The following is a 24,463-nucleotide window of genomic DNA, read 5'->3' as shown; positions in this document are numbered from 1 at the left end:
TCCAGGCACAAGCATCCAGAGCACGGGCTGGGCAAGCCTCTCGACCGTTACGATGAGTCCCAGCTCGTTGACGACCAGCCCTGAGACCACACCCACGCCGACTCCGAGCCTGAGTCCAAGTCCGGTGACTAGCCCAGAGACACCGGGCACCACGCCGGCGACGACTCCAAGCACGACCATAATCACAACCACGAGCGTTGAGCCGGTAACGACAACGACAGAATTTCTCCCCCCTCCTGCGCAGGAGACTGAGACTACCACGAGCGCGGATATAAGCCACTACAGCGGTAAGCACCCCCCCCCCCTATTTCAACTAATCACTCTTCCCTAGATACCCGAACTAACCGATCCTTATGAACAGCTTCTTCACACCATCACCGCACCAACACAGCAACATCCTTCTGGCCCGGCGTGAGCACTGATCAGCCCGGAGCGCCTGCCCCAACAAGCGCGCCGCAGCCGCAGAACCCATTTAACGACGGTGGTAGACCGCTGGATCACCACCACAACTTTACGGAGTTGGCTGGCGGGGTGGGTGAAGGGCGTAGCCCTTGAGGAAGGATGTGAAGGGAGGGAGGGGATGGTTTGATGTACTAGTAGGATGAGGAGGTGGAAGGGTTAGGGTTCATGATGGGAAGAAGGAACAACAACATGTCGGAGAATGAGAGATGTGTGTTTTCCTTTGTGTATCTCATCATCATGTTTGCTCAGTTGATGAGAGTTTGAGAGTTTGAGAGGAGGATAGAGCAGATGCTGTTTTGGTTAGTTATGACTTGATGCATTCCTTGATCGTTTTCACATGAAGTGGTTGTGACGAAGACCCCTGTTTCGTTGAAGTTGTACAGCGTCCGGAATCATGGAAGTCAGCAAGAAAATGCACATCCCCTTAACGACATGGCATGACAAGACTTCGGTCAGTGCGGACGAGATATGGTGCGGTGTGCTTTGAGTCGTTGCGGTCCCAAGATCTGATGATTATATCAAAACCCTAACCCTGATCTCGATCAACCGCAGAAAAAAGAGCGCCAAGATACTGCCAAGCAATTGTATCGTCCTCTGAGATGTTCCCATCCGCGATTGAGCTGACGGAATCTCGATCTTCAACCAGCATCATGAACCGAACGAACTGGCCCGTTTTTACTGACGAATCTTCTCTATGCGGAAAAGACGGTTTTTATCATTATTTTTTTATTTTTTTTTGCTGGCGTTTGCTTGCGTGTCACATCCCACCGCAAGTGACAAGGGACTGGGTTACAGAGACCCCACGTTTCGAATCGGAAAGTGGGGCTTTAAGCGCCCCTTGCTTGAGCACGTCATCCGAGCTAAAATCTTCTCGACACAAGGAGAGTGTGACGGGAAGGCGACGCTCCCGGCGAGGTCCCTGTGCTGGGGCCATGGGGTTTATGGGATTACCGGTCGATGTTGTAATCGAGACCTGGAATGAAAGACGACGATTCGCCCTCCGGTTGAGCGCCGGTCCGGCGAGATGGTAGTAAAAGTTACAGTTAATATTCAACGGCGAGAGTGAGAGACGGGGAGATTGACGAGTTGAAGACCGCATCTGAGTCCGGGGATGTGGGATAGCATCCGGTGACGGTATAAGCCCTGCCCCTCTCTCTCTTTCGCAACCTCTCTGGATAGCTGCTCTGTACCTACTTTTCAGGAAGGGATGAAAGAGAGAGCATTGCGTTCTTAGTAAAAAAAAAAACAAACAAACAAAAAAATTTACCCCTCCATGGACGGTCTTTCCTCATAGGTACTGTACCTGCAAGGCAACAACATGCCCACCCTCAAGGTCCTCTCCGCCCTCCCCGGCCTCTGTCATGACAGGATGAACGCCGTTACCGGGGCTCGGCCAGCCATGTGTCAGCGGTTCGTCCATTGCCATCTCATACTCGGCCCTTGTTGCGCAAGCCCGTCGTCGTAACGGGGAGCCTGGAAAGGGGGTCCCCGCGGAGACAAGCGGCAGCGCGGCAAATCTGAATCAATTTATATCAGGGCCCTGCTGTCTTTCCGTTCCGAGAGCTGCCAGTTCTCAGTTCTTTCTGAAAAAGTTTCGACACTCTCACTCTCCTCTTCTTTTCCAGTTACTCCTTCTTTCTTCTTTTTGATACCCAGACGGTCCCAACTGCTGGATTCGCGACGCTTGCCTTTCGTCTCAAGAGCTCCAATTCCCAGATAATCAAGATGGCCAACACTCCTCATGGCGGCGTGCTCAAGGATCTGCTTGCGCGCGATCTTCCTCGCCATGCCGAGCTCGCTGCTGAAGCTGAAACGCTCCCTGCCCTCGTCCTGACCGAGCGCCAGCTTTGCGATCTCGAGTTGCTGCTTAATGGCGGTTTCTCGCCGCTGGAAGGTTCGTCAACAAAAACGTCTCCCCCACTCACACAGCTTTGTGTTATGTTCTTGAAGCCAGGGTCCAAGTGGGATGGATGGTGGGGCTTGCATCAACCCCGCCATCCCCTCTGCCTCAGCCCGCGCTCGGTGTGTGTAAGTCGCAGCATTGGCTGACCAATGGGCTTGAAATGCAGGTTTTATGAACGAGAAGGACTACAATGGGTATGTCTGCGGCCATTGAGAGTCTAGGGACGCATGATACTGAGACCAATGCTTCCAGGGTCGTCAAAGACAACCGCCTCGCCGATGGCTCCCTCTTCAGCATGCCCATTACACTCGATGTGTCACAGGAGACCATTGATGAACTTTCCATCAAGCCCGGTGCCAGGATAACGCTGCGGGACTTCCGTGATGACCAGAACCTGGCCATCATCACTGTCGAGGACGTCTACAAGCCTGACAAGTAAGCCAGTCGCCCCTCTGTTTCATTCCTCTCCCCCCCCTTCCCCCCCTTCCCCCCCTTTCCCTCCCCCCGGAGCACGCGCTCACGCCAAGCGTCGCGTCATTCGGTGGCTCAATGGTTGTAGAATTGGGAGAGGAATTCTGACACGTGCTCAGGGAGCTCGAGGCCAAGGAGGTCTTTGGTGGTGACCCGGAGCACCCCGCGATCCAGTACCTCTTCAACACGGCCAAGGAATTTTATGTTGGCGGCAAGCTCGAAGCCGTCAACAAGCCCCAGCACTATGACTTTGTCGAGCTCAGATGTAAGCCCATCGGCACGGCCGAACTGCAGTTTTGGAACAGGGGATGCTGACGGAACAGACACCCCCGCGGAGCTTCGCGCTCACTTCGACAAGCTTGGCTGGACCCGGGTTGTCGCCTTCCAGACCCGTAACCCGATGCACCGTGCCCACCGTGAGCTGACGGTCCGCGCTGCCCGGTCGCACCATGCCAACGTCCTCATCCATCCCGTCGTCGGTCTGACGAAACCCGGCGACATCGATCACTTCACTCGTGTCCGCGTGTACAAGGCTCTCCTCCCTAGGTATCCCAATGGCATGGCCGTCCTCGGCCTGCTGCCCCTGGCCATGCGCATGGGCGGCCCCCGTGAGGCCATTTGGCACGCCATCATCCGCAAGAACCACGGCGCTACCCACTTCATCGTCGGCCGCGACCACGCCGGTCCCGGCAAGAACAGCAAGGGTGTCGACTTCTACGGCCCGTATGACGCCCAGCACGCCGTCGAGAAGTACCGCGATGAGCTCGGCATCGAGGTTGTGCCCTTCCAAATGATGACGTACCTGCCTGACAGCGACGAGTACGCCCCGGTCGACCAGATCCCCAAGGGTGTGCGCACCCTCAACATCTCCGGTACTGAGCTGCGCGCTCGTCTGCGCAGCGGCCGTGAGATCCCCGAGTGGTTCTCGTATCCCGAGGTCGTTAAGGTGCTGCGCGAGTCGCATCCTCCAAGGTCGAAGCAGGGCTTCACGGTCTTCCTGACTGGCTACATGAACAGCGGCAAGGACCAGATTGCGCGGGCGCTCCAGGTCACGCTGAACCAGCAGGGCGGTCGCTCCGTTTCCCTGCTGCTGGGCGAGACCGTCCGCCACGAGCTCTCGTCTGAGCTGGGCTTCAGCCGCGAGGACCGCGACAAGAACATTGGCCGCATTGCCTTCGTCGCCTCGGAGCTGACCCGTGCCGGCGCCGCTGTTATCGCTGCTCCTATCGCTCCCTTCGAGCAGGCTCGGCAACACGCCCGCGAGCTGGTTGAGAAGTACGGCGACTTTTACCTCATCCACGTCGCCACCCCTCTCGAGTACTGCGAGAAGACGGACAAGCGCGGCATCTACAAGCGGGCGCGCGCTGGCGAGATCAAGGGCTTCACCGGTGTCGACGATCCGTATGAGACCCCTGCCAAGCCGGACCTCGTTGTCGACTGCTCGAAGCAGTCGGTGCGGTCGATTGTGCACCAGATCATTCTGCTGCTGGAGAGCCAGGGCCTGTTGGATAGGGTCTAAGTGAGACTGACAGCGATGGGGTTTGGTTGTTACATTGTTCTATGTCAAAGGAAAAAAAAAGGCTTGATTTGATTGGTACGAAGTATATATATGTATATATTTATGACGGATGGAAGCATCATGGAACGGGCATAACAACTTTAAACTGTGATTACTAAGATCACCATCAAAAGATAGACTTTTTTGTTAGCTGGTGGCGATACCAAATGGAAAGTTTTGGATTTTGTTCCGATATTCGATGTGAGGTCGCCGATTGATTATTTGATTGATTGACTGACTCACTGTTGTCTTGTTCCCGCGTGGTTGGTGCTATAATTAGGACTCGGAGTGCCGCTGATAGGGCTACTGTATGTACTTGCTTGCCCAAAGTAACAAGCCGTACTGCGCAGCTACCCGTTCGCTTGCTGCCCACGTATTGAGGGAATCGGGAATTGGAAGCGCCGAGGTCGGGAGATGTTGGAGTTGGCAACGAAAAACTCTCACACAGATGTGGAAGCGCTCAGGTTAACTGGTTCTCGGACGAGTCGCCTTGTGCTGTTGCGCGGGGTAAGGGTAAAAAAGTAAAGGACTGAACCTGAGTGGAAGATTTGGTCAGTGGGGAAGGGTCACGGTCACGATGGCTGCAGGTTGTTCTGGCAGGCCAGGGAAAAGGACAAGGACATGAGCAAAGATTCGGAAAGTTGGCAGAAGATAGTGATGATCTCATGAGCGCCATCGGTAAAAAAAATAATAAATAAATAAATAAATAAATAAATAAATAAATAAATAAATAAATAAAATAAAGGCTATCCATACTGTTTTCGCGATTTTACTTCCATGTTTCATCGTGAATATTGGAGACCCCAGATTTCAAATCCCATTGCACAAACTTCAACTTCCAGTCTTTCTTCACACTGTACAGTTCATGATCTGCCATCATAAAAGCCGCTGCCCCTCCAGCCAAGAGCCCCCACGTAAAGGATCGGATGCACAGTACCCGAGACTGTGTTTGGACGGTGGAGCGTCAAATGCTCGAATCGCATTGGGCATGTACTCTCAGCCCAACCCGTCCTTGTCACCGCTGCCCAATGGATGACGGGGAGGATCCAACAGTTGGTGGGCTGGGCTTCAGCCATGCCTTCAGTTCTCTAGATTGGAGCGGTACGGCCGGTCAGGCAAGCCAACAGCACTGCAGCGGATCGAACATTCTTCAACCTGCCCGCTGGAGGATTGAGTCCACTTTCTCCCCAGAGGAAACGCTGCACCTCATTCTCCAGTTGCAAACTGTAACCAGCAAGTTGGGGTCTGGCTTCTTATTCAAGTCGCTCCTAAGATATCCGGAGGTTTCGCTTCGGCTGGGGATAACCCCGCCTTTCCATCTTCTACCTAACATACCACACGGTACGAATCTGCTTACCGGCCGTTGATCACAGGCAAAAGAGGCCTTTCTCAACCACAACACATTTAGACAGCAAGCCCCGCAGCGCAGCCGCCCTGCAGGTGTGCCGCATCTCGCTCGAGTGCCGCGTATCGCAAGGTACCGCTGCCAGCCTACTCGACACCCTACACCCCTTCTGCCCGGTCAGCAGATTACCAGGATGGGCAAGCACCGCCCTTGATATGGTTTAACCTATCTATTTATTTACGATTCGCAACTATGCCATCCTCTAGGGAACGCGAAGGTGTTGTTGTCGACCCGGTGGTCGTCGAGGACCGTATCCGGGATAGAGATCGTGACCGAGATCGCGACCGTGAGAGGGATAGGGACAAGGAGAGAGAGAGGGAGAGGGAGAAGAGACATCGTGAGAGAAAGAGCGAGAGGAAGGATCGTGACCGCGAAAGAGATGGTGAGAGAGATAGAGAAAGGGATAAGGACAGGGACAGAGAGAGAGACAGAGAGAGAGATCGAGAGAGGCATAAGGATCGCGATCGTGAGAGGGATAGGGATCGTGACAGGGACAGGGACAGGGACAGGGGCAGGGGCAGGGACAAAGAGAAACGAGACCGCGACAAAGATCGAGATCGAGATCGCGACGACCGCTCCCGCTCCCGCTCCCGCAACCATGAAAGAGACAGAGACCGAGACTCCTGCTCGATCCACCGCCATCACTCCCATCGCTCCTCCAAATCCTCATCCAAGCTCCGCCCAACCGACAGCGAAGGTCGTTCCCCCTCCGGAACCTCCCGCCGCCACCGACACAAAGATTCCCTCGAACGCTCCGACACAGACTCCCCTTCCACGGCTTCCAAATCCCTAACCGACCTCGTCCCCGAGCTCGCGCGCTCCGAGCGTGCTGGTACCCCGAACGTGCCGTATCCAAGCTTCAGTAAGAACCATAGCAAAGAATATCTCTATAGCCTGGGAGACAATGTTCTTATTGGTGTTGGCAGCACGCCAAACAATAGGAGGACGGATCCTCTTACACCGGATACCACTGATCTTGGAGGGGGCAGCGATATGCGCCGGTCGAAATCGGTTGGGTGTCATCCCGCCGCGAGGAGGGTCTCGCCGATGAGGCAGGAATTGAGGGGGGAGAGTAGGCCGCCGAGTCCACCGGATACGGATGATTTTTTGGGGCAGCAGCAGCAGCAGCAGCAGAATGGAGAGGAGAATTCTGTTTCGCCGACAGGAGGTGTGGAGGGGCAGGAGCAAAGACCGGCTTCGGCAGCGAGCTCGTGGATTTCAAGAGGGTTGTCGAAGCATGAGGCAAGGGGAGCATCGTCAAAGGTGTCAAGGAGTTCGAGTCAGGCGACGTTTGTGTTGAGGCCTGCGCCTTTGGGGAGGGGATTGAAGGATGGAGAAGAGGGGAAGCCAGTCAGATCGGACATTACGGACACGAGTACCATCGAGGCACGGTCAACTGCCACTGCTACGAGGAGAAGTCCGTCTACTACGAGGAGACCATCGGCCGAGATGGAGGGGGTTGCTGCAGATGAGAGTGCGCTGGAGCATTCGACAGTGTCGTCGACCCAGCCCGTGTCACCCCCTCCCCCGCCGGGAGGGTCGGTTCTTCCTGGGGAAATGGATCACTACAACACATCGGATGTGCACTATGCGCCTTCTGATGTGCCAACTGCTTCGGCGGCATCCACGTTCACGCCGGCGCCTGCCCCGCCCCCTCCGCCACCGCCGCCCCCGCCGCCGTCGTGGAATCCGCAGGATCTCCCGAGGGTAGATTACCTACTGCAGAATGGAGGCCTACCGCAGCCGGTTCCGAGACAATTCCTGGCTGTGTTGCCAAGGCCAAACGGTACTCGACCGACGATCCCTCCGCTGCAAGGAGCTGAGATACTGTTTGCCCCTTTCTTCGATCTACTTAACAAGTACCAGACTGTGCTGCAGTGTCATGGATCGATTGCGGTCGCGACGGGGCACAAGAGCATTGCGAGGAGGTTGCTGGAGAGATTGGAGAATGTGTTTTCGAGGGATCTGCCGGCGGAAGGATGCCCGTGCATTCTGTGCGAGCACTCTGGCGAGCCGCATCGGGGGTTGACGTGGGGAGAGGTTCTCGAGCAGGTGAGCGGGAGGGTTGAGCTCCCTCCTTGGCCGCCGTTCGATTTCAGCGTTCTCGGGTCCAAGGCGGTCGAGGAACTTGCTGACGCTCCGCCGCGGCCGTCGTCGCCTATCAAGATGGACCCCGATATCGCGGAGGAGTTTAGAGAGCATTACATCCGGCAGACGAAGCGCGTCCGCGCCGCCGTCGACAAGTGGATGAGCAACTGCGAGAAGACGGTCGCGCCACCGCCGTCGGAAGTGGATGATGAGACGCTCGCGTTTGCGATTCTGACCAATCTCGACCAGGAAGACCGACCGTATTTTAATGCGCTGCTCTCGGGGTCTAAGGAGCTCCAGTCTCCTGTGCGCGCGCCGACGCCAGTGAGAAAAGCCCGGAATGAGTTTATTGTTAGGACGGGGTTGGCTTTGCAGAGGCTATATCGACTGCCGGTTCCGCCGCGGGATGCTGAGACGGCGGTGTATCTTGTTAAAAATGCTGGCGTGCATGATCTGCTGTATACCATCTCGGATATCTCCATTTCGGAATGGGAGATCCTCACCTCAGGCCGGTTCGACGGGTTCTTGTGGTCAGGCGCAGAAGACGATGGTATTAACCTTGGCGAGTCAGCTATCTCCCGGATGGCGACGCCAGCAAGCGGGATGCACCCGGGCACGAGGCTCATGAGTCCCGGGGCCGGACGTCCCCCTCTCTCAAGAACAACCACGCCGGCGTTTGGCCCACCGCCGGGGATGTTCTCACGTGGCACCACCCCCGCAAGTTTCATCTCCAACGCGTCGTCGACCTACCCGTCCAGAGCAGCAGTCACCAACGACGAAGAAGCCGAGGTCGCCGCCCTCGCCGAAGTCGAGCGCGAGATCTTCAACGGCATGGAAGCGCTCGAAGACGCCTTCGAGAAGCTCCACGAAAAAGCCATGGTCGTGCGAGACCTGTTGCGTCGTCGGGGCGCCGCGCTGCAAATGAGCTTACAACAACGCCGTGGCAGGCCCGCGGGCATCGATGTCCTCCCGCTGTCGGGCAGCTCGGGGATCTATGACCGCCCGTCGTGGGGGGATGATTCTGATAGTGTCGGCGGCGGACCGGCGGATAGTGAATGGGGCTGGGACGATGGGATTAGTGAGCTCGCGCCGGACGATTCGGCCAGTCAGGTGAGTAGTAATCGGTTTAGGAGGCCGAAGAGACGGCGGGAGAGGGCAACGCCTGCGCCGATTGAGGAGGAGGATGAGATGGTGGGATGAGGGAGAGGTTTTGAGGATTTATTACACGAAGTCGTTCGATTCAAAAACCTGGACTTTGGTTGGAGCGATGGATCATGGAAGATGATGGTTACATTGATGATGGAATGAATGGAATGATTCGCTTTTTTGCTTGATGGGCTGCAGGAATGGGATGGTTAGGGATGGATCTTGGTTTCTTTTTTTTTTCTTGAAGACAGGCATGGTGTGCATAAGCATTGCATGTGTCAAGAACCAGGTGTCAGCACAATCCGGGGTTTGTTCGTTATACTAAACCGCAGATTTGAGAAGAGTTGAAAAAGAAGTCTTTCGGTTGCTTTGCTGGTTCCCTACGGATTTGTTTGTTTTTTTGTTTTTTCTTTTCCCTCTTTAACGAAGCGGGCTGCTTCAAGATTATCCAAAAGTTAGGTAAAGGAATGAGTGAGTGCGTGGTCAGATATGAGAATGTATCAGTGGTTGGTGTATACAAGTTGGTTCATGATGTAAGGTTAGCTTCCAAACCCACCCCCCTCCTCTTGAAACACCCTGGGAGACTATGGACTCAAAACGCTCTGATGCAAATAGCCTTCTTTCCCCCTCTTTTTTGTTTCCATGCTCGCCGGCAAGCTCGGTCTTTTCTCTCCTGGAAAAAGGATATTGTTCATGTCTGATTAATGATGCTTCCTATGAAAGCCGGCTTGGCATTCTCAGTTCTTTTATTGACCCCACGATCTGGTGGGCCGGTCCCCAGAAGTGAGAAGCCAGACTCCGGAGTATTGGAGGCCGCATGTGCTGGTGGTGTGGTGGGACTTTGTAATTGTGCTTCCATGCACAACTACTGACACAGTGAAGGACTCTAAGCCCTCCGGCGGTGGCTCTTCGAAGTCCTTAGAGATGTGAGAATCTGTAGGACTCAAGAGGTATTTTACACACTACTCAATACGAAAAAGCCGCATTCTGATCTGGCGGTGACAGAAAAATGCAACTGCTATTGTGCTTTTGGACGCTGATAGCGCTCAAAACACATTGACGTGGGTCGAGAATGTCGGACGCAATGCCACATCGATGGGCGATGATCCAGGACAGCAGCCTCTGGGCAGGGCAGCGGGGCAATGGACCCTTGTCCTACATCAGGGGCTGTTGAGCCTCATTTGCAAGGGAGTGACGATGTTTTTGGGCGGCGAAGGGAGACCAAAGATGGGATTCAAGAGCGTAATGCGGAAGATTTTTCGTTCAAAATTCGATCCGCTAGATATTCTTTCAAAAAAAAAACCGTACGTAGGATCGAAGACCAACAACAGTCGCAGTCGACTCAAACGTCGTCACATCGACAAAAGAGACGCAAGAAACCATGGACCCCAAGCTTTTCCTCGACGGGCCGCTGCGTCCGTCCCTAATGACTTGGCAACAGGGGTGGGGTTAGTCCTGGCCAATCAGATCGATGCGCTCCGCTCGTTTGGTCTGCTATGCTCAGCAAGCTCCAGGAACCACCATTTTCGTCTCTGTCTCTCTCTCTCTTTTACTGGGTTAAGGGCAATGAAAAGAATCTTCGCTACTCTTATCCAGTTTGCCTCAGCAATGGATAATGATGAAGACAAACACTGACTGACTCGATTCTTTGTTCTGATTGTTTCACCATTAAAGGTGTCTAAATTAGGTTGTTGAACATTCTCCAAGAAGCTTCTTCGCTCTCCCTTGCCCATCACCAAGTCATCGACCTACCTACCAAACTGGGTAATCAAGCATCCTGGACAGGCTCTCCACAATGGAGACCACTACACGAGACGGGAGAGATGAGGACCCACGAACCGAGTGTGCGGATCTGTCCTCTGGCGAGAAATGAACTGGTGGGGGTGTTCATGGGCCGGTGGTGCGTTTACTTTCCGGGATGTCGGGCTCGCTGAGCTTTCCATGTCCTTGAGGCTTGGAGGCCACTCACTCGAGGGCCGCCGAGTTTCTGGTTTTGCATTTTTTTTCTACTCTGGGCGGTAATCAGTCGGTCCATTGGACTGATCTGACTGAAGGGGTACGATTGTTATGTAGCAACAACAGAACGGTTTGCCCTTTGATTGAGAATCGGTTCGAGATATAGAAAAGCGGACAGCGACTGGACTATCCTCGTCCAAGGGAATTGACACGCCGACGACCTTCGATTACCCAAGTCCAGTAGCAAAAACCAGATACCCCTCCACGAATACTGCGCGACTTTGTTTCTCTAACAGATCGAGACAAGATAACTTTCGGTTCTTTCCTAATTAAAGCGGCCGTCCCTTTGCCCCCCCTAAGACCGAAGTACTCGTTCAACTCGTCCATCGCCTCAGATACTGCAAAACACCGTCATGACCAGAGCGGCATGGCCACGATCACGGCCGTCAGCGTTTCTTCTTCTGCCATTTCTTTTATCAGTCGGTAACTGTTACTACACCAGCAAGCCCGCTCCTTCTCCAACACCAGCATTGTACACTGGGCAATGGGGTGAATGTGCCGATGAAAATGTCCTCAGTGTCGAGAGGTTTGGGGCTTCCTATGACTCGGTCAACAAGACTTTGTCTTTCGGCTTCGAGGGGTCACCTGGGGTAGAAAAGAATACCTCTGTGTTATGTGAGTAGGATTAGTGGGTTGTAAGTTTGATTAATTGTGATATATGCTGACAAAGTTGCAGTACAATTCTCCCTAGAAGCTTGTATGTCTTCTTCTTAACCTACACTTCAACATCGAACTAACTCTCCCAGATGGCACAAACCGCATCAACCTCACCATCGACCCATGTAGCTACAACGTCACAAGGTAAGCAACCACCTCATCCCTTGCTCAACCCCAACTACGTACTCACACAACCACAGTCTCTGCCCCCTCAACCCCAAACTCCCCATAGCCGCCGCCGCCCTCCTCCCTGTCAGCTCCCAAACCATCGGCGACCTCCCCTCCAGCGACCTCACCTATCCCAATTTCGAAGGCTCCTTAACTCTCCGAGTTTACACGAAGAAAACGAAGTCCGAGCTCAGCTGTTACAGAGCGACTATCACTAACGGCCGGTCCTTCTCCCACCCCGAAATCATTGCCCCTATCCTCGCCGCCTTCACTGTCGCGGCAATTCTCTCCTCATTCTTCTCCGCTGCATACGGGGTCAGTATTCCGCACATGCGTATGCATCACGCCCATTCATTACCGTCGTTCGTAGTGTGGGAGACGTTCCAATCAATCTTTCTTTCCGGCGCCCTCTCGGTGGAATGGCCTGCTTCCCTAACAGCCTGGTGGGCCAATTTTTCTTGGTCTTCTGGGGTAATTAGCATCCCTTCCTTAGTAAAAACTATCAGCAATTTTGCTGGTGTGACGGGGGATAAAATCAGAATAGGGGATGCCGCAGCCGAGGTTGTGAGGCTAGGCGGGGGGCAGGTGGTGAGAATTTTGGCTAGGGGAGAGGCCGGAACGGTCACCGAAGAGGAGGAGGTCGAACCCTACGTCTACAATTACACCTATTCTGCAGGGCACATCGTCCCCGGCGTGCCGTTACCTGCGACGAGGATGGGGTTCGCCGCGACGCTGGCAGAGCATCGTGTTCCTGTCGCAGACGTGTTCATACTGAGCTTAATCTGGTTTTTGGTGGCTGTCGGTGCGGTGATTATGGCAATTGGTGGCCTCAAGGTCTTTCTGGAAGGACTGGGAAAGGCAAAGAAGATTAAGGAGGATCGGTTGGCGTACTTTAGGAGTCATTGGCTGGGGTATCTGGGTCATGCGTTGATGAGGACGCTGGTGGCTGCGTTCTTTGTGGTGTTGACGCTGGCGATGTACCAGTTTACGATGAGGATCTCGACGGGAGCGGTTGCGGTTGCGGCGGTCATGTTTATTGTTATGGTGTGTGTTTTGAGTTTGCCAGTTGCTTTTGTGTGCTTGCTTCGCGTGAGGGGAGGGAAGATTGTTGTGGGCAAGGACAAGGTCGTCTTTTACTACGCCTGTGTTCTCCAGGTGCTCCCTTGGGTCTTTTGCATCAGAGAGAGCACGATCAAGCAGCACGCTCTGGAGGTTCGCCAACTCTTCAGCATCCCCTTTTTCCGAGTCCAGCACATCGATAGCAAACCTGAGCGCCTGACGGTCCACACGGACCAAACCTTGATCAAACGCTTCGGCTGGATCACGGCAAGATATCGTCGCAGCCGGTGGTGGTATTTGGTCCTCCATATTGCCTACCAATTCTGTCGCGCAGCCTTCCTGGGAGGAGGCTGGCAAAACCCTCACGCGCAGATCTACGGTCTTCTGGTCATCGACTGTCTGGCCTTCGCCACCGGCGTCTTCTTGAGACCCTTCGAAAGCACACGAAACAACGTCATGGCCGTCTGGGTCCTCGGACTCAACAAGATCATCACGACTGCCATCTCCATCCGCTTCTTACCCGGGAACAACCTCGACCGCAAAGCCGCTGCTCGTCTCGGCTTAGCAATCATCATCATCCAGGCCTTAACAGTCGTCACCTTACTGATCCTAATAGTCCTCAGCTGCCTCTCAACCTGGCTCTCTCTCATGCGCAACCGCGAAGAAATGGACCCCGACTGGCTCGAGCCGACCCGCGCACGCTACTTCTACGACATCGAGGAGAAGGCCCAGGACAGCTCCGAACCCTGGAAACGCCCCGGAGTAAAGTGCCTCAACCCCAAGGAACCCACTCCCCCACCAACCCCGCGCTTCTCAGTCAACATGGTTCGCCGCAACCCCAAAATTGAGGACGAAGACGAGGACGCTCCCCCCAGCCCTTCAAAATTGGTCATAAACCGCACCGACGATGCCTGCTCAAACACAGAAGAAGGAGACCACCTCGACCCCGATAACGACCTTCCTACCGGCGCCCGCTCCGGCCGCCACAGTCGTACAAGCAGCGTGCACTCCCGCTACAGCGTCGGCTCACTCCCTCGGGGCGCTCGCCCTTACCGCGCATCATGGTCGTCAAGGGACTTTGGAGATCCGGCGGCGCAAAGGCCGGATAGCACGCTCGCTCAGAGGTTGAGTGGGCTGACGTTTATCATCGATCATATCAGCGACGGGGATGGGGCTGCGCCAAATGCGGGTGCGTCGTTGGCAACGTTGACGATGACGAGTGGGGGAAATAGTGCGCTGAGTTTGAATACTAATACACCGTCGGTTTCGAGGGCGTCAACGCCGAGTTTGGGGCGGTCGAGTCGGGAGTTTAACGGAAGATCCTCCAGAGAGTTTAGCTTCAGGGAGCTGTTCCATTCTGATGCTGGGAGGAGATCGTCAAGAGAATTTAGGGAGTCCAGAGAGTCCAGGGAGTCCAGGGAGATGCATTCTGATGCGAATGCGGGGAGAAGGCCGCCTACGGCATTGCCTGAGGCGCCGGAGCCTCCGGAGGATCAGTAGAGCTGGACAGACCGCGATTTTTGATATATATATCTTGTAATGTGTCCAAGTGTTGTCTTTCGACCCGCGTAGTCTGTCTGGCTGTCTTAGACCTGTTCTCGGCCGTTAGCGGTCATCAAACCTAGCGACCAGGGCTGCGTAATGTGTAGGCTTGGCGGCTCTTCTCGAGTCAAGTAATCTGCGGGTTGACGCATGTTGATGAACGAATTCAACTTTATAACCGGGCATTATGGAGCCCTTTCAGTCGTTCCACTTGGAAGGAAGGGTTGGTCTTAGTTGCAAGGAAGGCGCTAAGCCTTGAATAAAATTCTGATCCCCAAGGGCAAAAGCCCTGGGCTCAAATCGTCATAATGATCCAAACGTCATTTTCAAGTGATAAACAACATCGATAGAAAGAAAAAGCAACATTATCTCCAAGCCTGCGCTGGACCTTCAAGTTTATGGTGACTTAGAGCGAAGTCCTGGTAACGACATGCTGCTCTTCATCATAGCACTCAAGCTTAGCATCGTAGCTTTGCTGATCTTTAAAACAGAAACCCCCATTCATCTTCCCCTCCCCTGCTGAGGAATAACGTGGTCCCTCAACTCCGGCATCCATTTCCAGCAGCGCATACGCTATTGGGGGTCCCCGCTAGCGGTTCTTCTCCGCACTCTACTGCAGCTCCTCACCCGCCCACACATCCCGAGCCGAGCTCTTACCCAGATCTTGAACCCCACATCAGCGGCGCTGTGGCACTGCCGATGCCCCCCTCTGAATCGCTGATCTGGTTCCCGCGTCCCGTGTCCCGCGGTGTCGGAACCCTGGCCTGGAGCTTCTAGCAGCTTACCATAGCATTGTGTCAGATGGCTGGCTACGGTGCGAATATCGAGCTGGATCTCGCAGCTTGCGCATGGAAAGAATCTTAGCTTGGTACTGAGCTGGTGTATGTGGGGGAAAGGGAATGGAGGATTGGTCGGGCCGGGTGCTATTTTCCTGTCCCGATCTCCAAGTTCATAGGTTTAAAACATCCGGTTACTCAGCAGGGACTTAAACATCCTGTGTTACTGTTATTTTTCCAGATACGGCGTCGCCTTAGGTTTGGAACTCGTTCTTAAGTCACAGAGTCGAGTGTGAAACACATCTTGCCACATACTTCAGTCAAGCTACAATCAGGCAATTTCACCTGAACAGAGACGAACTCCAGTCCTCAACATCTACAAACAACACCATGGCAGAACCAACCTCTTCCAGTGGCGCGGTTAACGTCCCGCCGCTGCTGGACCTCACAATCGATAACATTACGCCCAACACAATACGCATCAACTCGCAAAGCGGCGATGCACGTCTCACATATGTGATGGCGCGGCTGGTGACACACCTGCACGATTTTGCGCGGGAAACCCGGCTGAGCACAGAGGAATGGATGAAAGCGATCGAGTTCCTTATTGCCTGTGGCAAGATCTGCAGTGATGTGAGGAATGTGGGTTTTCCGTTGTGTTGCAAACGGGCCTGAATTATGCTGATGGGAACTAGGAATTCATCCTCCTCTCCGACGTCCTAGGCCTGTCCCTCCTAGTAGACAGTATCAACCACCCCAAGCCCGTCGGCAGCACGGAGGGTTCCGTGCTCGGCCCCTTCCACACGCACGACGCGCCACTCCTCGAGAACGGCTCCTCTATGACCTCCGACCCCGAGGGCGAGCCCATGCTAGCGCTCTGCACCGTCAAAGACACTAAGGGTAACCCAATCCCCGGCGTGACCATCGACATATGGGAGACAGACAGCTCGGGGCACTACGACGTGCAGCATGCGGGCCGGGATTCCCCCAGCGAAAGGTGTGTGATGGTTAGCGATGAGGAGGGTAGGTTCTGGTTCAAGGGGATCAAGCCGGTCAGCTATCCCATTCCTAATGATGGACCGGTGGGGAAGTTGTTGGAGAAGTTGAAGCGGCATTGTTGGCGACCGGCGCATGTGCATTTTATGTTTAAGAAGGAGGGATGGGATCATTTGATCACGTAAGTGCGATCATACCATATGGATGAGTGTCAATGGGCGTGAAGCTGACGTTTTCGCAGAGCGTTGTATATCCGGGGTGACCCGTACGAGACATCTGATGCTGTATTTGGTGTCAAGAAAAGTCTGATTGTTGACCTGGAGAAGGTTGACAAGGAGACGGCCGAGAGGTACGGTGTTATGGAGGGCATCTGGCTGTTGAAGCACGATTTCGTGCTTACTACGGAAAAGGAGACGGAGGAACTGAGGGATAAGTTAGCCACTGAGGCCTTGCAGAAGCTGGGTCTGAACTTGAAGCTGGTAGATCATCTACCAGTCCCAGATTTGGATTAAGTGTCTAGATTTGGAACTGAACAGCGGCACTTAAGCGCCATTACTGTGTTCATGCTCGTCTGGTTCGTCGGTTGTACGTGCTGCTGCGATAAGCTTGGCTACGTTGTTCCAATACCCCGCAGCCCCTCCATACTTGTTGACAACAGCATTGAAGTCAACAGGTGTGTCTTGCTTCGACTGTCTGCGTCCAATGAGTGCGATATTACGTGTGCTTGGGATCCGAAGAACTTCTTGTTCTACTTCCCAACCACAATCTTTCGCAATACCCGCAACCCAAGCAACCAAAGACGAGTACGCTGACTCTGCCTTGCCTTTCTCTTTAGGAGCAGGCGCGCGGAATCTGTCTCCTGTCAGATTATGACTGCAGCAAGGAATGGCCATGAAGGGACACTGAGAGATGGCAGCAACGATCGGAGTCCAAGGAGTCAGTTCATCTGCGTGATTTGAGATTATAAATGTGTCTTTCGGGAAACGCCCGTCATGAATAAGGCTCTCGTCCAACAAGTCATCAGATATGTCAGTCAAACCCTCTCGGCTGACTGGAGGTGGGAGCATGACTTTTTGCTGTAAAGTATCCTGCTCGCCAAACGGGGTTTGCAACTTGGTGTTGTAATTCGCCCACGACTTGCGTGAACGCGCATCGAAACCCCATCCTGCGTAGCCTTCTTTGTTTAGGATGTAGACCAAAAGCCCATTCCCACATCCGATGTCGACAAAACCCGGGAAGAGGTCTTTGCCATACATATCAGCCCACAGCTCGATCAAGAATGCCGCGATTGACAGATCCTCAAACACATGCTTCTCCGGATCGGTGCTTTCGGCCCACCCGTCTATAAGGCCACGCGCATACTGCAGCTTCAGCCTGTGGTAGGTGTCCTGCGCCCGGGCCTGGGGCACAACCTGATCATGTAGTACTCGCTTCTGATAGCCGGCCAACCGGCCTTTGCCGTGCTTGTGGATGACTTCCAGCAAGCGAAAGGCCGTCCTGGAGAGCTTAAGCTCGGAATTGTCATAATCTGAAAAGTAGAGATAGGAGATGGAGATAAACCCGCAGTACTTTGCCGGATTCCACTCATGCAGGAATGCTATCCCCCGCACTACTGGGTGATAAAACGGCATATCTGAAGGTGCCGAGACATGGGGCAGATAGACAACAAGAGTTTGTGAGTCATCTTTCGAGTGACTCGACGCAGCCTCGAATATCAGACAGGTTTGGTCGAGGGGCTTGTCTCTCCTCGTGTTTCGGGGGATGAGTCTGCGAAGAATGCACCGCCGCAGTTCAAAGCCACGAAATGAAGGAATGGGGATTGGCAGAGTACTGTTTGCTTGCGGATCAGGGGCATCATGGAGAATATCGGCGCGGAAGAGCCATGATGAGTTGATGTTGGGGTTATGGATCAGGTTGGACATGACCCCGCCGAAGATGTCGGGGCCGAAGTGACATGGGTGGCGAAAGAGAGGGCGCCATTCTGCTTGTTCCTGGCCCTCTTGAATGGCCTGGATGACGACTGGGTTGGCATTAGCCGCCAATTCCTCTGGTTCGAACTTCATCGCTCCGATGTTTCTCGAACCGGGAGGAAGTGTGGCTGATTGAGCTGTTGGCAGTCACCATGGGATGCTAGGTCCTTGCTGACACCAGCGCTGCCGGGTGGTGTAAGTAACAGGTCGACTGTATGTAACTTATACATCACAGGGGGGAATGTCATGAAAATACCTTCATGAATATCACGATCTGCAAAATCAGTAGAAGTGGAGACGGCCCAGTTTACAATATTCTTCTAATTACAAAGCAGAGCCGTCGATCCAGATATTCCGTAGCTCGTACTTTCAACCATGGAAACGCAGGAAATCTGGGAAAGTGAGTGCAGGTACGGCTCCGTACTCGGGCACAGTGTCATTACGCAAGACGGCAGCCAAATTCCAACGCGCATGACCCCGCCACAGTGCCACCGAGCACAAGGAAATGTTTGACTGGCCACCAGTTGATGCCTTGTGGCCTGACCGTAACGGCCCCACATAACCATCATCTCTTCCCCTCACCTGCATTCCGCCCTCTTCTCCCTTTCAACGACTTTGCCATCCGCAGCAGCAGCAGCATCACTTGTCAGCAATCACACACCCTTACAAAAGCCACAGCTTTTCCTGGGACATCTTCGAGACCCCACGTCACCACATTCAACAACTGCATTCAGCGAGACACCAGTTGTCGGTCGCTACCCTTCTCAACTCCTCTAAACAAACCATCTCCTAAGGTCACCCCTAAAACTCCGAGTTTATGTCCGGCCCAATCGAGATCCAGAATCTCAAGAGCCGCGGTATGTAACAGATTCCACCGATGATAACTTAATCCGCCCAGCTCGATGGTGCGTTTGTTTTGTTGGCATCGCGCAGCAGCCGCGATCGCGCGGTTGCGGTGTGACGCGGCCGCCTCTTGACCATTGCAAGTATTAGTGGGACCGAGTCGCGCGCGGACTATCGAGACAAACAAGGGCCATCGTTGGGTTCCCCCTATTTCAATAGACCTTTGTCACTGACGAGACAATCATTGAAGACCCCTTCGCCGAAGCCGACGAGGACTCGGGACAGACTACTCAAACCCAGGAGTACATCCATATCCGCATCCAACGTAAGCCGCCATCTGCCACTGTCGCCGACCGCCCAGTGGGTCACGCAACACCCTGACAACAAAACTAACAAACTGCAGAGCGTAATGGCCGCAAAACCTTGACTACCGTGCAAGGAATTCCCAGCAAGTTTGACCACAAGAAGATTCTCAAGGTCATCAAGAAGGAATTCGGTATGTGCTTTCATCGCCAGCCAGCAGAGTTTGAAGACCTTTTGGCTAACAACTGGCAGCTTGCAATGGCACCATCATCAGTGACACCGAGTCCAAGGGCATGGGCGAGGTGATCCAGCTTCAGGGCGATCACCGTGCCAAGATTAGAGAGTTCCTCATCAACCCCGAGACCGGTCTTGGTCTCGATGAGAAGACCATCAAGGTACGACCGCCTGCTTTGCTCTACTAATAACCCAGTCACTCATAACTGTCGCAGGTCCACGGCTTCTAAGCCGGGCATGTCTGTCGTGTCGCGGCTCAGCGACCCGGGCATCTAAACGAAGCTTCCGGGGCGGGGCTCCACCCCATCAGCGGGTGAACCTTGTACGTCGATACCTGAGCGCAATCGAGTCTCCTCTGAGTGTCGAGCAACAGCGTCCAGCTGAGGAGTCCAGCGGCACCCAAACATGATACCCGAGAAGTTGATGGAGCGGTTTTCCTCTTCCCCTATGGAGATAGTGCTTTGGAAGGGATATACTTATGATGCGTTGATGCTTGATCCGTTCAAGTCTAGTCGTTCCGTTCAGCACTACATAGTTGATAGGACAGCCACGGCCCGCATGTCATTCGTTGCGAATGGGCGGGCTCGATGGTCTAGGCAATGGGATTCTGTTGGCAGCAGTTCTATGTACTTTATTGGTATATTGTGACCTTCTCAGGAAGATGTGTACTGTGTATTCCGTGTGTATTCCAAACATGAGCTGTAACCCGAACTCCTCTGCTCCCCTGCGAAATGCACCAAAGAATGAAAACATGCCACGTGTCCCAGATGAATCAAGCGCGATAGGTGATCAGCCCGCCAAGGATCTTTCAAAGCCCCTTTGTTACATCCCCGTATTCCATGATGCGCAGGGCGAGTCGGCCAGTCGCGTGGAACAACCTCCTGGCAAAGTTGAGCAAGGGGATGTCCGGATAGTCGGATCGGTTTGAGTGTAGCTGGATAAGCAGCGTTACCATGCTGACAAAGCTAGCGATGGAAAAGACGCTGATGGACATGGACGTCTCCTTGCGGATGTTGATCTTGCGTTGGGTGATGTGATAGAGGACTGTGAGGGTCTGAAATAGACAGTCAATGTTTCGTCCGAGTAATGGAGGACTGTATTAGAGTTAACTCTTACGCTTGATATAACAATCCAGGCTGGTAGAACCAAGCGGGGGTCTTCAAACCCTCCTGTGAGGTGCAGAACCCAGTACGTCACGTAGCCATTGAGTGCATCGACGGTCAAAAGCCGGACGATAGTAGCTTGCGGCGTGTAGTTTAGCAGCCAGCGCGACATTAGACAGTCAGTGAAGAAGAAGGATAGGTAGCCTGAGGCGAAGCACTGTCATCCCAAATCAGCTCTTCTTCTCTCTAACCCGTAGACTCTCCCAATAATACGAACCCATATTATAGCCAACACCATCTCCGTCAACCTCAACCGTGCCTCAAACTCCGGATCGAACCCCGTCCCCATCATTTTATACCCTTGCGCAAACCCTCCTCCATTGTCTGCCCCTCCCTTCCGAGTAGTAAGTTTCGTCAACGCCCCGCCTCCGTCAAGCACTCGGTCCAGGTACATCAGATGTAGGGTCGCTAACAACCGTAGAACTGTGGGTAACCCGAACAGGATGACCGGCGCGATGGAGGCCAGTCGGCATAGAAAAAGGAGGGGATACCATTTCTGGGAGACGCCTAGGGCGACGGCTACTCGGGGCTGGAGGAGGGTTGATTGGAGGGGTTCGGTGGGGAGATCAGCTTTGTTGCCGGTGCTGGTGTTGGTTGTGGTGCGGCTTAGGGGGGCACCATGGTCGGTGGGGTTTTTGGGAGTGTTTGCGCTTGTTGTGGTCGCTGTCGCGGGGTTGATCCGCGGACGGGATGAGGGATGGATGGGCTGTTGGAGATGTTGCTGTTGATGTTGTGATAGCTGGTCCGCAAGGTTGCCGCTGACGCGACCGGCTCCAGGGCCGTATCCGGGTGCGTCATCCGCCCGCGGCGGCTGCTGCGCGGTGGGCTTCGCGCGGTGGTACATCAAGTTGCTGAGCCTTCTCCTCCTCCCCCATGGAGCATTGGAATTGTTTGCGAGTTGTTGAGTGGGAGGGGGAAAAAGGTAAGTTATGAGATGTCGGGCCGGTTGAAATAAGCGGTGCGGTGCGGGTGCGAATGCCACGACGGTTTAGCTTCCCGGACAGCTCTCTAGCCCAGCCTGTCGCTGCCCTTAGTCGGACAAGGGTCGTAGCAGGCCCTTGCAGGGCCTTGATAGCGATCCTACCTTGATGAGGGATCCAGTGATGCTATCTACGAGCTCTGATTGGTTTAATAAAACGTGGGTCGGTACGTACTCGGTGCTCCACAACCTCTGTGGGGGTCAATCCCCGCCGATTTTCCTTGCGCTCCAGCCGAGTAAGATAGACTGCGTGAGTGGTGCGTGGAAATTTTGAAGCTTTGACGCGAGAGGCCGGAGCAGCACTGAGCAGCATTGACCAGCACCAACACCACACCCGCTGCAGTCGGCCAGTCGCACATGTTCGCTTGACGGCGGCTGTTGACGCGGGGCACTGAACGACAAGACTGGACGGGCTGAGGACAGCGCCAGAGGGGTTTGACCTGGCCTTACGACCCTTACTTACGAGCGAGAACGGATCCGTACCAGCAGCATTGAACGACCCGCGGCTGCGCCAACCCCCGAGTATATAGTATATAGAGACCATCACGGGACAAGAAGTTGATACTCTACTTTAATACTGACACAAAGACTACACACAATGGTGTCGCCAGCTCGGTTTGGCCTTACGGCCAGGGGGTTACTCTCGACTAGGACAACGGGTTCGGCGAGGATAACTCTGGGGACGGCAAAATGGACATCCCCTGCTGGGCAACAATGCCGCTGGAAGGGTGTTGCGACACACCGCACCGCCCATGGTACTGATATGAATTCTCAGCGGTCGCCCGCGGTAGAGATGCAGAGGAAGTTGGGGAAGGGCACAAATCTCGCGGCAGAGATCACATCAATGGTGCTGCCTGGTATGTCTATCGCGAGCTTCTCCCTCCTTAGGAGGGGAGAAATCGAGGAGCCATTGGGACACATATAACTGAGACTTTTTGAACAGGCACCTTCGTCCTCCCGCCCCTTTCCCAATTCCCCAAGCCCTTCAGCCAAAAAGTCAAGCTCCTCTGGTACTGGCTCCTGATCAAAGGCCAAGAAATCCTGACCAATGCCGCCGTCAAGTATACCTCCAAGCCCTCTTTCTTTAAGCGCGCCATCTACAAGCCGAAACGCTCCGTCCTGATCCCCACCGCAAAAGCCATGCACCGCGCCATGGCCGAGGCCCTTGCGTCTGGCGACCGCGACACCATTAACAAGATCTGCTCCCGCTCGCTCGGTACCTCCCTTCTCGCCAGCATTGACACCCGTCCCAAGACCCGCCGCTACGGCTGGCAACTTTTGGATTACACCAAGAAGCTATTTTATCCCTCTGTCAAGTCGCACCGCATCACGGCGTTGGGGCGGGAGAAGAATGCGCCGATCGTAAGGCAAGCAGTCGTCAGCATTTCGAGTCGGCAGCGCCGCGTGCAGTATGATGCGCAGGGGAAGGTCATTCCGGGGAGTGAGAAGGAGATTGATGTTGTGGAGCATGTGGCCATGGCGTGTGTGGTTGATCCGAGGACTTGGGCCGAGAGTGAGTGGCGGCTGGTGGGCACGATTTCGGCCACGACATTGGAGGAGTGGGATGCAGAGAAAGAGATCTTGAAGGAACTCATGAAGAATCCTTCACCATAGAGAAGAGGGAAATAACGCCTCGGGGTGAGGGTGTATAATAAGCGTGTACAACTATGAAGTCATGAAAACATCGGACATGGGCAGTTCCTCGGGCACGACACGGCTTCTGTGACTGCATTGGGTTTTTCACACTGTGTAGCGAGTGCTAACGCTCATTCTGCTGCAACGGTCAGGCAACCGTATGAAGGGGGAGAAGGACCGGAAGAAACACCTTGCGCAGGTGTTGGAGCCTGTCGGGGCTCGGGGTAAGCAGGTAATAAGAAGTTCCCCAGGCGAAGCCTTGATCCGAAAATTCACCCCAATAGTCCCAGAAGAAGGACCCAAATTCCAAACCTTGAACACCTCCTGATAGGAAGCATGCTGAGCATCCGTTCTTACCTCCCTATGAATCAACGGCCCTATGCAGCAGAACCCGAAAGATGGGCAGATCCTTGCCCCCCAGCCTTCCTGGCTGTTCGATTAAACTGTGAATGGACCTGATCCGAAGAAAGCCGTAGGTACAACAGTTCCGGTAAGTCTTTTCTCTGGTAGCGCGCTTGATCTCTGGACAACCGCAACCGCCACCGCATATCCCACATTTGTGTGCCCAGGGGCTCGACCTTTGGTGCCCCACTGATGCTGCTGCTTTCAAGTCTCTATCGTCTCTTGCCCTGATGTCGACATCGTTTCTATCGTGCTAGTGTTCGTGAGGTTCCGTATGGACTTGTTGAAGCTGGAATGGCTGAGACCCGAAAGGTATGTGTATCTGCTTTTTCCCAGGCCCTGTCTAGGTAGTGCAATTGAGGAAGCCAAGGGAGAAAGAGAGGATTACCTAGGAATTGATGCTCGACCTATGCAACGGCTAAAGGTGCTCGATAGCGAGTGGATTGTACAAAATGCCGAGGCATTCTGGAAACGTCGATACATAGTACTTCTAAGGTCTCACCAAAAGGGACTTGGAAACGAATATATTGTGTACCTTGAAGTGTATTGCTAGGTTAATTCCTATCTAGACCCCTTCCAAAGGGAGCTTGGACTGGTTCGTTAGGCTTTCAATGAAGAACGTTACCCCGCCATGAACTGCTGCAAAGTTCAATGCGTAACGGTTCCATCGTAACTTGAGATTCCTAG

At 54.1% G+C, this 24,463-nt stretch overlaps 9 protein-coding genes across 9 annotated transcripts; 7 read left to right on the top strand and 2 right to left on the bottom strand.

Annotated features, from left to right (window-relative positions):
- Window positions 1-52: 52 nt before the first annotated feature.
- Window positions 53-555, top strand: CTHT_0012050 (uncharacterized protein; the record flags this gene model as incomplete). The annotated part of the gene is made up of 2 exons (XM_006691660.1): window positions 53-287; window positions 362-555. The coding sequence occupies 2 exons, from the start codon at window positions 53-55 to the stop codon at window positions 553-555; spliced, it is 429 nt and encodes a 142-aa protein (XP_006691723.1).
- A 1,225-nt stretch (window positions 556-1,780) lies between these two features.
- Window positions 1,781-4,355, top strand: CTHT_0012040 (uncharacterized protein; the record flags this gene model as incomplete). The annotated part of the gene is made up of 6 exons (XM_006691659.1): window positions 1,781-1,872; window positions 2,088-2,356; window positions 2,532-2,559; window positions 2,618-2,800; window positions 2,956-3,101; window positions 3,160-4,355. The coding sequence occupies 6 exons, from the start codon at window positions 1,781-1,783 to the stop codon at window positions 4,353-4,355; spliced, it is 1,914 nt and encodes a 637-aa protein (XP_006691722.1).
- A 1,636-nt stretch (window positions 4,356-5,991) lies between these two features.
- Window positions 5,992-9,087, top strand: CTHT_0012030 (uncharacterized protein; the record flags this gene model as incomplete). The annotated part of the gene is made up of 1 exon (XM_006691658.1): window positions 5,992-9,087. One exon carries the CDS (start codon window positions 5,992-5,994, stop codon window positions 9,085-9,087), a length of 3,096 nt encoding a protein of 1,031 aa, XP_006691721.1.
- Window positions 9,088-11,402: 2,315 nt separating this feature from the next.
- Window positions 11,403-14,433, top strand: CTHT_0012020 (uncharacterized protein; the record flags this gene model as incomplete). The annotated part of the gene is made up of 5 exons (XM_006691657.1): window positions 11,403-11,664; window positions 11,726-11,746; window positions 11,796-11,850; window positions 11,907-12,208; window positions 12,419-14,433. 5 exons carry the CDS (start codon window positions 11,403-11,405, stop codon window positions 14,431-14,433), a joined length of 2,655 nt encoding a protein of 884 aa, XP_006691720.1.
- Window positions 14,434-15,641: 1,208 nt separating this feature from the next.
- CTHT_0012010 (dioxygenase-like protein) lies at window positions 15,642-16,759 on the top strand (the record flags this gene model as incomplete). The annotated part of the gene is made up of 3 exons (XM_006691656.1): window positions 15,642-15,884; window positions 15,947-16,428; window positions 16,489-16,759. The coding sequence occupies 3 exons, from the start codon at window positions 15,642-15,644 to the stop codon at window positions 16,757-16,759; spliced, it is 996 nt and encodes a 331-aa protein (XP_006691719.1).
- Window positions 16,760-16,789: 30 nt separating this feature from the next.
- CTHT_0012000 (methyltransferase-like protein) lies at window positions 16,790-18,310 on the bottom strand (the record flags this gene model as incomplete). The annotated part of the gene is made up of 1 exon (XM_006691655.1): window positions 16,790-18,310. The coding sequence occupies one exon, from the start codon at window positions 18,308-18,310 to the stop codon at window positions 16,790-16,792; it is 1,521 nt and encodes a 506-aa protein (XP_006691718.1).
- A 724-nt stretch (window positions 18,311-19,034) lies between these two features.
- CTHT_0011990 (uncharacterized protein) lies at window positions 19,035-19,827 on the top strand (the record flags this gene model as incomplete). The annotated part of the gene is made up of 5 exons (XM_006691654.1): window positions 19,035-19,074; window positions 19,311-19,385; window positions 19,464-19,556; window positions 19,616-19,758; window positions 19,813-19,827. 5 exons carry the CDS (start codon window positions 19,035-19,037, stop codon window positions 19,825-19,827), a joined length of 366 nt encoding a protein of 121 aa, XP_006691717.1.
- Window positions 19,828-20,405: 578 nt separating this feature from the next.
- On the bottom strand, window positions 20,406-21,604 carry CTHT_0011980 (uncharacterized protein; the record flags this gene model as incomplete). Its single annotated transcript, XM_006691653.1, has 3 exons — window positions 20,406-20,651; window positions 20,714-20,917; window positions 20,978-21,604. 3 exons carry the CDS (start codon window positions 21,602-21,604, stop codon window positions 20,406-20,408), a joined length of 1,077 nt encoding a protein of 358 aa, XP_006691716.1.
- Window positions 21,605-22,337: 733 nt separating this feature from the next.
- CTHT_0011970 (uncharacterized protein) lies at window positions 22,338-23,353 on the top strand (the record flags this gene model as incomplete). The annotated part of the gene is made up of 2 exons (XM_006691652.1): window positions 22,338-22,596; window positions 22,683-23,353. 2 exons carry the CDS (start codon window positions 22,338-22,340, stop codon window positions 23,351-23,353), a joined length of 930 nt encoding a protein of 309 aa, XP_006691715.1.
- Window positions 23,354-24,463: the final 1,110 nt, after the last annotated feature.

Source organism: Thermochaetoides thermophila, assembly GCF_000221225.1.
Source record: "Thermochaetoides thermophila DSM 1495 unplaced genomic scaffold scf7180000011814, whole genome shotgun sequence".
Lineage (NCBI taxonomy): Eukaryota > Fungi > Ascomycota > Sordariomycetes > Sordariales > Chaetomiaceae > Thermochaetoides > Thermochaetoides thermophila.
Note: the sequence above shows the minus strand (reverse complement) of the source record. Positions and strands in the feature narration are given on the sequence as shown.